This window comes from Heterocephalus glaber, unplaced genomic scaffold (assembly GCF_053883595.1).
Source record: "Heterocephalus glaber isolate CG9 unplaced genomic scaffold, H.glaber_assembly_v1.0 deba00001452, whole genome shotgun sequence".
Classification (NCBI taxonomy): domain Eukaryota; kingdom Metazoa; phylum Chordata; class Mammalia; order Rodentia; family Bathyergidae; genus Heterocephalus; species Heterocephalus glaber.
This window is the reverse complement of record NW_028258302.1, coordinates 15,846,446-15,862,874: the sequence shown is the minus strand read 5'-3', so window position 1 is coordinate 15,862,874 and position 16,429 is coordinate 15,846,446. Positions and strand designations below refer to the sequence as shown.

At 42.2% G+C, this 16,429-nt stretch overlaps 1 protein-coding gene across 4 annotated transcripts in view; it reads left to right on the top strand.

Annotated features, from left to right (window-relative positions):
- Positions 1-246: 246 nt before the first annotated feature.
- Dhdds (dehydrodolichyl diphosphate synthase subunit) overlaps positions 247-16,429 on the top strand; it is a 32,550-nt gene continuing 16,367 nt past the window's right edge. For 2 of the 4 annotated variants that reach the window (XM_021263117.2, XM_004850649.3), the window contains exons 1-6: positions 247-451; positions 848-962; positions 2,964-3,080; positions 7,450-7,592; positions 12,046-12,162; positions 13,833-13,934. In XM_021263117.2, the coding sequence (XP_021118776.1) occupies positions 900-962; positions 2,964-3,080; positions 7,450-7,592; positions 12,046-12,162; positions 13,833-13,934 (542 nt within the window). In that variant the 5' untranslated portion in view covers positions 247-451; positions 848-899. Of the gene's footprint in view, positions 452-472; positions 601-847; positions 963-2,963; positions 3,081-7,449; positions 7,593-12,045; positions 12,163-13,832; positions 13,935-16,429 lie in introns of those variants that run through there. The other 2 variants (XM_087215500.1, XM_087215499.1) reach the window with 1 other exon arrangement.

The following is a 16,429-nucleotide window of genomic DNA, read 5'->3' as shown; positions in this document are numbered from 1 at the left end:
AGAAACCCCTCAATTTCTGACCACAATGTCCACAGGGCTTCCAGCTCACCCTAGGGGGCTCGACCCCGCCTTCCTTAGTTCCCCAGCCCAAGGCCTGGAGCGCGGCCACGCCCCTGCTCTGTCTCGTGAACTCGGCCTTCCCCGGGGCCCCGCCCACAACCTGCGGGAGCCGGCGGGACCGGCTGACTGAACGGTCCAATCGCTTCCCCAACCTCGCCCGCAGGGTCAGAGTGGGGCTCCGCCCACCGATGACGAAAGGGAGCTTGTTCCAGCGCCCAAATATGACGTGTTTTTCCAGCGCCAAGTCGTGAGGAAGTGTCGGCGTTCGGGAGAAGTTGGAATGTGTCCGGCAGAGCTATACAGGTGCTAGACCCGATTGACGAGAGAGGTGACCGAGCGAGGAAGTAGCTGCGGAAGAGATAAACGTAAAACTAAGTACGAGACCAATAAGGTATGAGGTCACGGGTGCGACAGCTGAAGGGCTCTAACTGGGGACGCAGAATGTGAAATGGCTTGGGGGAAGTTTGAGAGGGAAGATGCGGGGAATGCTCAAGCACTAGGCACCATGATGTGGCAGGAAGCCGACTTAAATGTTAAGAAGTAAGTTTAGATCAGGAGGAAAAGAAAATGTAATCAAAGTCCACTAAGTTAGAACTAAGCAAAGGTTTTTTTGGTTCCAAAGGTATCTTTGGCTTGTACAGCTCTGGGTGGTAAAAGGTTAGCGGCTTCGACCAGTGTCTTTGGATTCTAACTCTGGCTGCTTTCCAAGTCCAGGTCAGTCTCTAGGAGTCAGCTGAAACTTATTGCAAGCACTGATGACTTATTATTTTCTGCCTTCTTTTCCAAGGTTATCGGGCTGGTGTCTTGTTCTGGGGTGATCGTCTGACGGGGTAAGAATTATGTCATGGATCAAGGAAGGAGAACTATCGCTTTGGGAGCGATTCTGTGCCAACATCCTAAAGGTAGGCAGCAGCCCAAAGCACCAGTTGATCATTTTGGTCAGTTGCATAATTTTTATCAAAATCTGTTATTAAAGTTGAGGAATCAGTTATGCTAAGTGGATTTTAGCAAGAGAACTAAGAGTCTTAGAATTGTGAGACAACTTTCAGGTCTACATTTCTGGTATGTTATTGTTCCAACTGACGTTTTCCATCTAGAGAACTGAAGTTTATTTCCTTGGAACTTTGACCCACTGTTCCTAGTATTGTCTCCTGGGTTTAGATAAAAGAATCTTTCTTTGATGTGGCAGTACAACATACTGGTTAGCAGTTTGGGCTCTGGAGGCAGCCAAGCATGGGTGAAATTCCTATTATTTACTAACCATCTGGCTTTTAACGACTATAGAGTTGGTAGAAGGATAAAATTAAACATACATATAAACACCTGCCTCACAAGGGCAAGGTCCTGAGTTTGATCCCCGGTACCAACCCCCCCCCCACCCCCCCATACATATAAACCACTAATGTCAAGCAACCATAGTGTCAAGCAGCTCTTTTTTGTGGGGGAGGGGGATTGTACCCACAGATTGTACACACATGCTAGGCAAGTGTCTAGCTGTTTTGTTTTTGAAAAGGCCTCATGTGGGAGACAAAAGTAGAAAATCTTAGAGAGGTGTTGGGGAAACAGTCAGTGATTAGTCCTCCAGGTGAGGGAAGGTATATTAAAGACTAAAAGTTTTGCTATGGTAGGCAACCCAAAACTGCTCTGCCAGATAAGGAATTTTGTCTGTCTCAAAAAATATGTTTGTTTTGAAATGGCTCTTGACATTGAATTGAATTTTTTTTTAAGAGACAGGTTTGTTTCCCAAGCTGGCCTTGAACTCCTGGGCTCAAGTGATCCTCCTATTTCAGCATGCCAAGTAACTAAGACCAGAGATGTGTGCCACTAAACCTCTCAATTTTTATAAAAATCCTGATGGTTGGTTTCTTGCACAATTAGAAAATTAGAACAATATTTTGCCCCAACTCATGTGTGGCTAGAGCTAGACAGTGAGTGCCTTTTTAAAATTTCTTTTTCTTTTTTTGGTAGGGTCTCTCTAACTCCTAGCTCAAGCAATCCTGCTCAGGCCACCAAGTAGATGCAACTACAGGCATTTGCCACTGTTTCTGGCTTGGTGCCTCATTCATGTGTAAGATGCCCTCTTCACTTGATTGAACTACCAAACAGTATTCTTCTTTTGCTTTCTTGTTAGAGCCTCATGAAACCAAGATGGTAGTAAAGAGCACGTTGTTGTTGGGTGTGGTGGTGCGTATGTGTCATTCCAGTACTCAGAAGGCAAGTTCAAGGCCAGCCTGAACTACATAGTGAGACCCTGTCTTGAAAAAAAAAAGAGCGTATTGTTAAAAGATGAACTGTGGGTGGGTATGGTGGCACATGCCTGTAATACCAGCATTTGGGAGGCTGAGGCAGAAAGATCACCACAAGTTCAAGGGCAGCCAGAGCAAGATAGTAAGCTCAAGGCCAGTTTGAACTACATACTGGGACCCTGTCTCAAAAAAAGAGAGAGACAGATGAACACTGGACAGGCAAACCTGTTTGAATCCTTCCTTTGTTTCTTCTTCTTTTTTTTTTTTTTTTTTGGTACCGGGGATTGAACTCGGGTCCTTGAGCGGCTAAACCACTGAGCTAAATCCCTGGCCCCGCTTTGTTTCTTCTTAATGTGCATGACTGTAAGTCACTTGACCTCTGAGGCACAATTTTTTCACATACAAATGGAGATAATACTATTTACTTTATAGAGTTGCATGATAAGATGAAGTATAAAAATCCCACCATGGTATTTGGCATGTAGTGGTGTTCAATAAACATAAATAAAAATAAAGTCTCTAATGCTAAAAGTGTAAAATATCCAATTTCTTTCCTTGGGGTTTTTTATCCTATAGTTCAAACCTGTCAGCTTGGTATGTAGCCCCCCATCCCTGAAGAGTATGAATTGACTCATTATTTATCTTCTTATTCAACAGGCAGGCCCAATGCCCAAACACATTGCATTCATAATGGATGGGAACCGTCGCTATGCCAAAAAGTGCCAGGTGGAACGGCAAGAGGGCCACTCACAGGGCTTCAACAAGTTGGCTGAGGTGAGTGTGAGGTGGCTGGTGAGGTGGCGGAATCCAAAGTGAACCGTCTGTGGAGAGTTAAATTATGGCTAGAAAATGAGGCCCTGAGTTTGCTGTGGTTTGAAAATGTTTAATAGCTGTTACTCTGTTTTATTGCTTGCTTGGTAAGTATTGATCCCATATTGACATTAATAAAAAAATTGTCCAATGAGTCATCCTAAAATATTAAAATAACAGAATTCCCAGCTCATCTTTAATAAATCATTAGTTATACTTTATCTCATCCAGTACATACAGTATGTTGTAGGATGTACGTACAGTATGATGTAGGATGACAACATGTACAGAACTGCCACTGTAGCTCAAATAACTGTATTTGACATTTTGGCAGCTATTTTTCCAAGTTGATCTATAGCTTTTTTTTGGTACCAGCAGTTGAATTTGGGACCTTGCGCTTGTGAGGCAGGCAACGGAACCACTGAGCTAAATCCCTGGCCCGATCTATAGCTTTTTAACTACAAATTTTATAATGGGAATGTGACATAATGTTAAGCAGCTGGACTGTTCTGGGATGTTATAAATAGATGTCATAAATAATGCTGATTTAAGAAAAATTTTTATTTTTTTAATTATATGTTTGCAGTAGGATAAATTTTTATTTGTTTGTTTGTTTGTTTGTTTATTGGTACCAGGGATCAAACTCGGGTCCTTACATTTACAGGGCAGGCGGCGGCACCACTGAGCTAAATCCCTGGCCCAGGATAAATTTTTAGAAATGATATTTCTGGAGCAAAGGTTGGGTGCCTACCCATCCTACTTTGCCAAGGCTGAGGAGTTTCTCAGTATGCCTTTCAGTGCTTAACTGGGAAAAGTGCCAGGCCAACTGGGATATCAGTCTACATATAAAGGTCATGAACATTTGATGATTTCAGTGCATATTGGATATTGGGAAACATTACATTTAACAGTGAGAGTGGAATATGGCAGTGTTGGTGAGGCTTTTTCTTTTTTTTCTACTACTAGGGATTGAACCCAGGGCCTTTGCACTGAACTACATCCCAGCTGTTTGTTTATTTATTTATGGACAGGGTCTTGCTAAATCACTAAGTTGCCCAGGGTAGTTGAATTTGTAATCCTACTGCCTCATCCCAGAGTGCTGAGATTATAGGCTTACACCGTGACACCCAGTTTAAACTAACTTCTCTTTTGGTGCTAGGGATTGAGCCCAAGTGCTCACATGTGCTAAGTACTCACTCTACCAAGAGCTATACCCCTAGCCCTTTATGAAAATAACTTTTAAGAAGAATGGAAATAAGGTCTATAGCCTGTAGGCAGAGGAACATGCCCTGATTACATGGCAGTAATATTTTTTTTTAACTTAAGCAATTGGCAGACAGCTTCTCTCTAGCACACTGCAGAAATCTGTAGGTTTATTGACCTCTGATTCATTCTCTCTCTCTCTCTTTTTTTTTTTTTTTTTTGGTACTGGGGATGAACTCAGGTCCTTGTGCCTTCGAGGCAGGCGGTGGAACCACTGAGCTAAATCCCCGGCCCTCTTTTTGTTTTTTTGAGACAGGGTCTCACTATATAGTTCAGGATGGCCTCAAACTCAGTATGTAGCCCAGGCGGGCCTCAAGCTCTTGGTGATCCTCCTGTCTCAGCCTCCTTAATGCTGGGATTACAGATGTGCACCACCATGCCCGGCTCTCTTTTGTAAATAAAAGGGAGTTTTGCCTAGCCCTTAGAAGCTTAAGCTCTGGAGTCATTCAACTCACTGGTTTAGACAAAGTGTTTTGTTTTGTTTTTGGTACTGGAGATCAAATTCAGGACCTTTTGCTTGCCAGGTAGGCGTAGTGCCACTGAGCTACATTCCCAGCCCCTTTTTTTGTTTTGTTTTCTTTTTTTTGAGATAGGATCTTGCTTTGTAGTTCAGGCTGGCCTTGAACTCACTAGGCTGGTCTCCAACTCAACAGTGATCCTCCTGTTACAGCCTCCTGAATGGTGTGTGCCACCATGCCCAGCTTGGACATAGTTCTTAACGTCTTGTAAAGAAAAAGAAAGAACTCATTAGTACTCTTGCCCTGCCACTTCCTGGCTCTGTGGAGTAAAATAATTTATGCAGCTTCCTTTTGCCTCAGTTTCTTCATCTAATACAGTGTTATCAATCTCTATTTTAAGAGATTAATGTGAAGATCAAGCAAGATGGCATGATGAAAAGCATTTGGTATAGGGCTTAACCTAAGTGTTAAGTGCTCAAAAAAAATTAAACTGTTGTTAGTAGAAGTCGGTTCTGACCCAGATGTACCATTCAAGGAAACTTCCTTGCAAGATCTGTAGAATCTGAGCTTAAGCCAAGCATGGTGACATGTACCTGAAATCTTAGTACTCTGAGATACTGAGGCAGGAGGATCACAAATTCGAGGCCCAGCTGGGCTGTATTAGGGATGTCAGGGCCAGGCTGGACTACATAGTGAGACCCTGTCTCAAACCCTCCCACACCCTCCTCCCAAAACTGAGTCTGTTTCAAGCGTCAGGTTCTTGCTGGTAGTTTCCTAAGGTATTAGTGGATTTGTTTGCATGTGTATATGTCTCTTAAGGGATTAGAGAGGTAGCTCTGAAGTTTTGGTTTTTTGTTCTATTTGAATGTCTTTTGTCCTCTATCTTTGTCCTTCAGCTCCCCACCTTAACATTGTTATTCTCACCTGCTGCTTTTCCACCTAACTTTAGTGGTACTAGGTTAGAGCAACCCCAAAGAACTGAGTTTGAGTTTCTTTTTCTTTTTCTTTTTTTTTTTTTTTCAGTCAAGAGTGGGGCAGGGTGGGCTGGGGATTTAGCTCAGTGGTTCTGGCGCCTGCCTCACAAGCGCAAGGTCCTGAGTTCGATTTCCGGTACCAAAAAAAAAAAAGAATGGGGCTGGGATCAAACCCAAAGCCTCACACAGGCTAGGCAGCCCTCTACCACTGAGCTACATGCCCATGCCCAGCCCAAGTTTCACTTCATTTTAAGTTGAAGTACAATTTCATACAGTGAAACACACAGATTTGCAGTTTTGGCAATTGTGTTCATTTATCTAACCTATTCCCATGTCAAGATATTGTAACATGGGAATTCTGTGACAGGTTCCTTTGTGCACCTTCCTGGTCAACCCTTGTTTTTCTTCCTCCCATTACCAAGCAACCACTCTTCTGATTTCTGTAACTGTAATTTGCTTTTCCTGTTCTAGAACTTCATATAATGAAATCATACAGTAAAGTTACAGACTTTTGGCATGATTCTTTCAACTCTCAGAGCCTGTTTTATTATCTGTAAAGCAGACATGGAAACAATAATACCACTTTTTTTTTTTTTTTTTTTTTGGTACCAGGGATCGAACTCGGGACCTTCCGCTTGTGGAGCAGGCAGCGGCACCGCTGGGCTAAATCCCTGGCCCTATAATGCCACTTTTAAGTGATTAAAAAATCAAGAGAAATAATGTATGACCAAAAGCTTTACTGACTATAAATTCTGCACAGCTGTCCAACCTAGTTGTTGCTTTTATTCTTATCAGCCTCAAAGCTGGGTGTAGACCCGAGTTCAATCCCTGGTACCAAAAAAAAAAAAAAGGCCAGGTGTAGTGGCAGATGCCTATAATTCCAGCACTCTGGAGGCTGAGGCAGGAGGATCGCCATGAGTTGGAGGTCAACCTGAACTACACAGTGAGAGCCTGTCTCAAAAAACAAACAAACAAACAAGGGCAGCCCACTTTCTGGTCCCCCTTCTGTCTCTTTTAGAAGCTATCTTTCCCTCAATAAATTTTTCCTACTCTTAAAACAAACGAACAAACAACTTATCAGCCTCTTAGTCTACCAGAATAATGCAGTTATGCTTTAGTAATATCTTGGGGTATTTTTGGTACTGGGGATCAAACTCAGGACCTTGTGCTTGCGAGGCAGGCAACGGAACCACTGAGCTAAATCTCAGGCCCAATATCTTGTATTTTTATATTGTTTGTTAGCCACTTAGTGAGAGATGGATTGTGAGAAGGAGACTTAGGTCCCAAGAGGTTAAATGATTTTCCTACTGTTCCATAACACATACATGATGGAATCAGGGGCTAGAACCTGAGTCTTTACATTGTTAGTGAAGAACAGTTATTTCTGTAATTTGCACATAAATTACTATACATTGCTATAAACCACAATGGAATCAGTATAGTACTATTCACTGAAATCACATTTTTCAGTTTCTATTTAGTTAATAATTCTGATGGTAAGCGCTGATGTGATCCTAGCCTTTCCCAGATTCGCATAAGAGAAAAGTCAGTCTTCCACCTCCAACTCTAAATAGGGTAAAAGAATCTCTTACTTCCTTTCCACTCTCCTTGTACCCACTCTGCCTTCTCCCCTCTCAGACTCTACGCTGGTGTTTGAACCTGGGCATCCTAGAGGTGACAGTCTACGCGTTCAGCATTGAGAACTTCAAACGTTCCAAGAATGAGGTTGATGGGATACTGGATCTGGCTCGAGAGAAGTTTAGCTACTTGATGAAAGAACAGTAAGATGCTATCCAAGGAGAAAATTTGTTCTTCCACTTCTTCCAGCCATTCTCTACCCTTCACAGCTCTGTTATCTGGGGCTTATTTATAACATTCTCAATCCTTTTAATGTTTGCACTCTTTGGCAGCAAGTATTAGAAATGCAACTCATTCATTCATTCTTTCTTCATTTTCTTTCTTTCTCTTTCCCTCTCCTCTCTTCCTCCCTTTCCTCCTTTTCTCTTCCTTCCCTGTTCCCCCTACCCCCCAGTAATTGACTCCAAGTCCTCACACATGCTAGACAAGCCCTCTACCACTGTGCTACATCAACAGCCTTTTGCTTTATTTTGTTTGTTTGCCTTAATTTTAAGACAGGTTCTTGGTAACTTGTACATGCTGGCCTCAAACTTGGGTCCTCCATGGGCCGGGGATTTAGCTCAATGGTGCTGCCGCCTGCCTTGCAAGCACAAGGCCCCGTGTTCGATCCCTGGTACCAAAAAAAAAAATAAATAAAATAAAGTCAAAAGAAAATGGGCCGGGGATTTAGCTCAGTGGTTTCGCAGCCTGCTGCGCAAGCACAGGGACCCGAGTTCGATCCCCGGTACCAAAAAAAACAAAAACAAAAACAAACTTGGGTCCTCCTGCCTCAACTTTCTGAGTAGCTGGGATTACAGTTCTGTGTGACCACAACTGACTAACTGACTTCTTTCCTTTTTTTGTGGCAGGGGTGGGGTGGGGGCTGTCCGCATACATTTGAGGGTAGTGAGATATTTCACAGAATTTCAGTACAACCAGCCTCAAAAATGAAACCAGGAATTAATGTAAGTCTCTTTATACATTTGTTTCCTTCTATCTCTGCAGAGCAGCCTTCAGAGGAACAATCCACAGTCAGCTAAATCTCTTAATTGGCCCACCTCTGATCAAATTTCTACCCCAGAACCAATAAATTATGGCCAGGGAAGTAGAAGGAAACAGGAGGAAGTCATTTGTTGTTGCACAGAGATCTACTGCATAGTTACTATGTTCCCCCTGCAGTCTTGGAAAGGGTGGAATAATCATAAGAGACTCTGTGGGGAGGTATCAGTATCATCTTTAGCTATAGCTTCAGTACCTTTCTTACCCATTGTTGAATATAGGCTTGACATAGGGAACAAAGGCAAAAAAGGGCAAAAAGGAAGATTGATGGAGATCATTTGCCTCAAATTGTGGAGCCTTCTGCCAGAGTTGCCCAAAAGTGTTCACTTCACCTGTTGCTGCCCAGCTCCTACCTACACTAGGACTAGGAAGATGAGAGAACAGAGCCTAGCATTATAGCAGAGAAGGGCCTGGAAGGACCTTCTAGGAAGCTGGTTCTGTCATTGCTGTCCTTTTATATGGGTCAGGGCAATAGGGGTAGGGGTGACCAGGCTTTCCTCTGTCCACAGGATGGTAAGATCCTGAGCCATGGACATTGCTCCCTGGTTCCTAGCAGAGCCCTGTGATGCAGAGCTCACCCCCAGGTGGTGGGATGAAGATCTGAAAAACACATTCAAGTGTTCAAATTCTTTTTTTTTTTTTTCAAGTTTTCAAATTATTACCTTTTTTTTTTGGTTGGTACTGGGGATCAAACTCGGGACCTTGCGCTTGTGAGGCAGGTGGTGGAACCACTGAGCTAAATCCCCAGCTCTATTGTGGACTTTAATTTATTTATTTATTTTTGGTACCGGGTATCGAACTCAGGTCCTTGTGCTCTCACAGCAAGCAGCGAAACCACTGAGCTAAATCCCCAGCCCCTATTGTGCACTTTTAAAAGGTAAGAGGGCTGGGGATTTAGCTCAGTGGTTCCCAGCGCCTGTCTCACAATTGCAAGGTCCTGAGTTCGAGCCCTGGTACCAAAAAATAAAAAAGTGCACAGTGATCTTTTTGCCAGGCACCTATGTGCCATGCCCTTAGCCTAAAATGTATTCTCATTCAATAGTCACATTATCCTATGAGAAACAAATATTAGCCCAAAACTAGAGAGGAAGAAAGTAAAAGGCAGAGAAGTTAAGGCATATATCTTGGATCACAGTTATCAAACAGGTGGAGCTACAGTATATACCACTGGATCTTTCTGACTCCATGGCTGACTTGTCTGCTACACTGTATACCTAGAGACAGGAAGCAAGAGTTCTTCCAGGGTGAAGACATATGGCAATAGAGGTACTACTTAGATTAGTCAGTCAATAGTAGAAAAAATGGTCTTGTCGTGAAGCCCTGGCCAGAGCAAGAAGAAACTTCAGAGGTGCTTTTCCAACAATATCCCACAAAACTCCAGAGTTCTAGACTGGGCCCATAAAAACCCAGCATCACTGGCTATAAGATGCTCATTTTTTAAAATATATTTTATATATCAGGTTATTGTATAGGATTGATTTCAAGAAAGAGTTCTTTGGTAGAAAGCTTAAAAATCACTGGACTGAATTCTTTTGCTGGGAAATTAAACCCGAGTGCAGAGAAGGAAAGCTCTCGCCTCTGGTCACAGCATGCTGGTGGCAGAGCCTGTATGGGAACCCAGATCCCAGGGCTTTTGCAGCTTCCTTTCTACAGACCTCACCTAAGTACTCATCTGTTGTTTGAGAAGAGTCTCACTTGATGAACGCCCCCTGAGTAGTATGGCAGGGATGATTGTCACCCTCAGTTTACAGACTTGGAGGGTGGAAAGGGCAGGTAGAGACTGAGCTCAGAAAGGCCAAGCATTTATGAAGGGTCAGTTAGTAAGTGGGGTACTAAGTCTTGAATCTAGGGTTCCCCCACCGCACCAGTACTGAGGTTTGAACCCAGGGCCTACATCCCCTTTTTATTTTTTTATTTTGAGAAGGGTCTCACTGTGTTGCTAGATAGGACTCAACTTGTGATCCTCCTTCCTCAGCCTTCTGGAGTGCTGGGATTACAGGTGTGCCCTTCTTATTCAGATTTGGCCTTGAGTCAACTATACATTTGTATGCTCTAGTAAGTTCTCAAAAATAGGTGATTAGGTCTTCCTTCACAACCTCTGAGGAAATGGGGTTGAAGGTTATATATAATAAATAGGCTATGCATGTGGCCTTCAGTTCTAGATGAGGGTCCTTTGGGACCTACCAGAGACCCCCTACCCCACATTAAATTACCACTTCCCAAACATGAAGTGTTCAGTTTCTCCATAACACATAGCGTTCCCAAGTGAGAAAAGCTGTGTAGCAATGCAGTGAATTCATTTTCACTGTGTGCAGATTAGGAGTTAATTGTATGGAAGTGCTATAATATCATGATTAAAAGGACAGGTTCTATGGCCATATTCCCCAGGTTCAAATTCTAGCTCTCCATTTACCAGCTGTCTCAACAAATTACCTAATTTCCCTGTGCCTTGGTTTCCTCATTTTTTAAAGGGAAATAATTGTAGAATGTACCTCAAGATTTGTGTAAGGATGAAATGTGTTAGTACATGTAAAGCACTTAGGCTACTATTTGGTACCTAGGAAACATAACGTTAGCTGTTTCGATTTTTTTTTTTCTTTTTTGGTACTGGGGATCAAATTTGGGACCTTGCACTTGCAAGGCAGGCAGCGGATATTTTTTATTTTTTTGAGACAGGGTCTTGCTATGTAATTCAGGTTGGCCTTGAACTTACCATGTAGCCCATTCTGGCCTCAAACTCATGATGATCCTGTTGGCTCAGCCTCCCAAGTGCTAGGATTACAGTTGTGTACCACCATGGCTAGCTGTCACTGTCATCACTATATTTCATCAGAGCATAACGAAAAACACCAATGATACAACTCCTGCCTTTGAGCAGTTTACTTGTTTGTCCAAGTGGGGCAGACATATCACAGAATATGTAGAATGCAACCCAGCAACAGGGACACTTATGGTGGTATATAATGTGTAGTCAGAAGCTTAGATTTTCTTATTTTTTTTGAGACAGGGTCTTGCTGTGTAGTCCAGGCTGGCTTTGAACTCACTATGTAGCCCAGGCTGTCCTCCAAATCATGGTGATCCTCCTGCCTCAGCCTCCTGAGTGCCGGGATTACAGGCGTGTGCCACCGTGCCTGACAAGAGTTTAGGTTTTTTGTTTTGTTTTTTTAATTTTATTGGTACATTTTAGTTATACAATATAATGACATTCAATTTCGGGAGTTTGCACCTTTACATATACTCTTATCTTGATTCTTATGTTTTTCCCCATTCCCCTGCCCTCCCTTCAGCCAGGAGCTTAGGTTTTCAATACAGACAGATCTGGGGTTCAATCCAGACCCAGCATGATGACAGTGTGATCTTAGATGTCTTTATCTGACTGTCCTGTCTGAGCTCAATGCTCTAATAAACTCCTTTTAGAGCTGTTGAAGGGGTGCAGAGAAATAACATGCATAATACTGTGCCGGACACAGGAAAGCACTCAAACAGGTAGTTGATTATTATCTGAGCATCTTTCCCTCGCCAGTTGTGTCCCAATACTGCCTTCATTTTTCTTACCAGGGAGAAGCTGCAGAAGTATGGGGTGTGTGTCCGGGTCCTGGGAGATCTGCATTTATTGCCCTTGGACCTCCAGGAATTGATTGCACAAGCTGTACAGGCCACTAAGAACTACAACAAGTAAGTTCCCAGATTTCCTACTGTCAATCTTTGACTCCCTGCTAGTTTTATGGAACCGTCCTGAGCCTTCCTTGGTCTGCATTTTGTATAATGGGCAATGAGGGGATAGTTTGGGATGCTTACAGACTTGCTTCTTTTTGTAGGGCAGACCAGAGCTCTTATTTCAATACCATGTTATATCTGTGTTTACTCAAAGGTAGACACACTTTCTTGCCAGGCATGGTGGCACATACCTGTAATCTCAGCACTCAGGAGGCTGAGACAAAGGATCACGGTGAGTTGGAGGCCAGCTTGGGGTACATGGTGAGTTCAAGGCCAGCCTGGACTATACAGTGAGACCCTATCTCTAAAAAACAAAACAGGGCCTGGGATTTAGCTCAGTGGTGGTGCTGCCTGCCTCACAAGTGCAAGGTCCTGAGTTCGATCCCTGGTATCAAAAACCAAAACAAAAATACAGACACACTTTCTTATCCTTTACCCACCCCATCCCAAAGTTTTATGCACATATCCACACACGTATTGTTTTTCCTTAAATTCTTTTATTGGTACATTTTAGGTATACAATACGTTTACATTTATCATTGGGTGCTTGTACCTGTACCTAATGTATCTTGGTTCTTATTTTCTCCCCCATTACCTGTGTGCCCTTCACCCCCTCCACCCTTCCCTATTTACATAGACTTCATTTCCATTTTTTTTCTTTTCTCATGATTTTTCCTTTCCCTTTTCTTTCCCCTTCCCCTCCCACCACCCCTACCCCTTTGGACCTTTTCCTATTTCAAAGTATCAATTATTCATTTTAATCCTTATTTACACTTTCAGTTTCTCATACTAGAGAAACTATTTGGTATTTACACATGCATGCACATATTTTTTAACTTGACGAGGGTTCAGATGGAAATGCAGTAGCCATCTTTTTTTTTTTTGTACTAGGGATCGAACTCAGGTCCTTGTGCTTTCAAGGCAGGCGGCGGAACCACTGAGCTAAATCCCAAGCCCAGCCATCTTATTTTTATTTTTATTTTTTTTGGTACCATAATTGAACTCAGGAGCTTGCGCTTGCCAGGCAGGTGCAGCGCCACTGAGCTATATCCCTGGCCCTCCATCTTGTTTTTTTTTGAAAACAGATCCTTCAAGAAATTATTTTTCTTTGGGAGATCAGACAAATGCAGACAGGAATGTAAGTCAGTAATCCAGATTTGACTGTGTGTAGCTTTGGAATATAATATGTGTTTGACATTGAATTTGTTTTGTGTCATATCTCCTTTGTTTTTTGTTTTTTTGTTTGTTTTTTTGGTACTGGGGATTGAACTCGGGTCCTTGCACTTGCACAGCAAGCGGTGAAACCACTGAGCTAAATCCCCAGCCCCATATCTCCTTTGTATATGCTAGATTCACAGCAGGTTCACATTCTCTGTAAGCTGATTGACAGTAGGAGGGGAGAGGGTCAGGAGGACAGTAAAGGCAGTTTAGTAGAGTGTCTTATTTTAAAATTAACGGCATGTTTCTTCCAAGAAATCTTGGAAATAATAAAAAAAACTCATCTTCTGAGTTATACAGTTAGCATTTTGTTTGTATATCTTTCCAGGAAGCGGCTACTCTGTAATCAGGGACTCCAGTCATCAGTTGCTGTGGCTGTTTGATAAATTATTCTGTTCTGCCCTTCTCAGGTGTTTCCTGAATGTCTGCTTTGCATACACATCCCGTCATGAGATCACCAGTGCTGTGAAAGAGATGGCTTGGGGAGTGGAGCAAGGGCTGCTGGATCCAAGGTATCCCAGGTTGTTTCTTGTGGTAATTGATAGAAGAGGAGTACAGCAAACCATAACACCACCCCCCCATGCCACATACAAAGATGATTTTTTCAGGAGTGCACTTTGTGGCTGGAAGAGGCTTTTAGATATATCATGTTACAGTTTCACAGATGATTAAGGTATTTTTCAAAAAAAGAAAAATTTTAATCATTACCAATAAAGTGGAACTCTAATAATTAGAGGTGGGAGATAATTTATGTCATCTGTCTGTTTTGTCCCTTTCATGTTATTACTAGTGTAACTTCTAGTAATAATATTAATAAACTTAATAGCAATAATAAAATGATAGTAGCAAAAAAACCCAAGGCAGTGTGTTATATTCTGTATTTTACTAAGTCATTAATGTCATGTGTGAGAGAGTCAAGTCTTTTGTCCATTTTATAGATGAGAAAACTGAGAGCATTCAAGTAACTTACCCAAGGTCATTCACTAGCAAGTGCCAAGGTGGGGCTCATATTTCAAGATCTCTGATTCCAGAGTTCTTATCTTTTATCTATTACATGAGATCTTGGGACCCAGGGATTTTTCTGATTCCATTCTTGAATTTAATTCACTTGGCTGAAAACTAGATTAAAAATCAAGAAATTAGGCCTGGGAATGCAGCTCAGTACTAGAGTGTTTGCCTAACATGTACAAAGCCTGCACTTGATCTCTTGCACTTGATCTCCACCACTGCAGAAAACCAAGAAGTTGCTTGGTGAAAATGGAAAAGATAAGTAAAGAAGATAGTTTTAAAGACTGTTTCCTTTCCTCCCCAACAGCTGGGTGATCTTTCTGTGCCATAGTTCATCAATCATTCTTTCAACAAATATTGAATAGTCAGTCATTTCAACAAGTATTTCTGGGCCGGGGATTTAGCTCAGTGGTTCCACTGCCTGCTTCGCAAGAGCAAGGACCAGAGTTCGATCCCCGGTACCAAAAAAAACAAAACAAAAACAGAAACAAATATTTCTTTTTCTTTTTCTTTTTTTTGTACTAGGGATCGAACTCAGGACCTAGGGCTTGTGAGGCAGGCGCCAGAACCACTGAGCTAAATCCTTGGCCCTCAACATATATTTCAATATTTAATAGTCAATCATTCTTTCAACAAGTATTTTTAAGTACCATCTCTTGGTAGGGACATTTCTGTCCATAACAGATTCAGTAGTGAGAATAAGAATACATATTTTTCTGCCTCGTGGAACTCTGGTAGAGGAAACAGATGTTAAGATTATACAAATACCATAAACCATGCATGGTGGCACATACAGGTAATCCCAGCACTTGGAATGCTCAGGCAGGAGTATTGAAAGTTCAAGGCCAGCATGAACAGCATTAACTTGTCTCAAGATAAAAAAATAAAAAGGCCTGGAGATGTACCTCAGTGGTAGGGTGCTTACCTAATGTGTCTAAGGCCCTGGGTTCAATCCTCAGCATCACTAAAAGAAAGCATAAAATTATAATGGTGATAAGTACTGTGAAGACGGTACATGGGTGCATGGTACAGTAAGAGAAAGGGACCTGTAGGGAAGACTTTCCCCCAGAAAATGGTAAGTACAGTAACCTAAAAAGGGAGAATAAGCAGGACGTAGGAAATATGGCAGGAATGTGAGGACTTCATTGGTTGCAGAAAGACTGTTGAATAGTTCAAGTGGAATAGCTGAAAGAGAGCCTGGATTGTGGTGGTGCTGCAATGGATAGAGCAGACTGCTTCAAGTTCCATGAAGCAGAGGACATCAGTCCTCTCAGTGGACAGACTGGGGAAAGGATGTGTTGAGAGTGACCGCAGAGTTTTTAGCAGTGCTCTTCACTGTGGTGCTCTTTACTGTGCTTGGGATCCACTTTAAGGAACAGAGCCAGAAGTTTGGTTTTGGATCTCTTGTAGATGTTGAGTAGAGATGTCAAGTCGACAGTTCAAGAAGGGTCAGGGATTGGCAAGGAGGACATGAGGATGCCAAGGAGAATTCCCTGGGAAGGGAGAGGCCCTAGGATGAAGTTTTGAGAAACTGCCTTACTGGCTAAGTAGATTGGAATGAACCTTAAAGGAAAAAAAAGAGAGTGAACAACCAGAAAGGTAGAAAACCCAGCAGTCAATGTTACTGTATCCAGGAAAAGAGGGAGTTTGGTGCAGGTCAGGAGGGAGCGGGCATGGTGGTAGCAGTGGTGTTGCATGCTATAAACAGATCTGTTACATTGTCAAAATTAGCTTTTAGGGAAAAACTTAGGTTACTGATTAAGTGAGTAGGGATGGGGACAGGAGGATGAGGTAGAATAGGGATATATGAGTAAATGGAAGTTAATGGTAATTTTCTAATTTTTAGCTTGGGAGTGACTTAATAGTTGTTCATTATATTGTACTTCATAATATATTTTAAATAATCTTTTACATGTTTAATGTATTAAGAATAAAAACGGATATGTATTTATGGTAGAAATAAGCATAAACAAGCAAGCTCTTTAACAACCAGATTTAA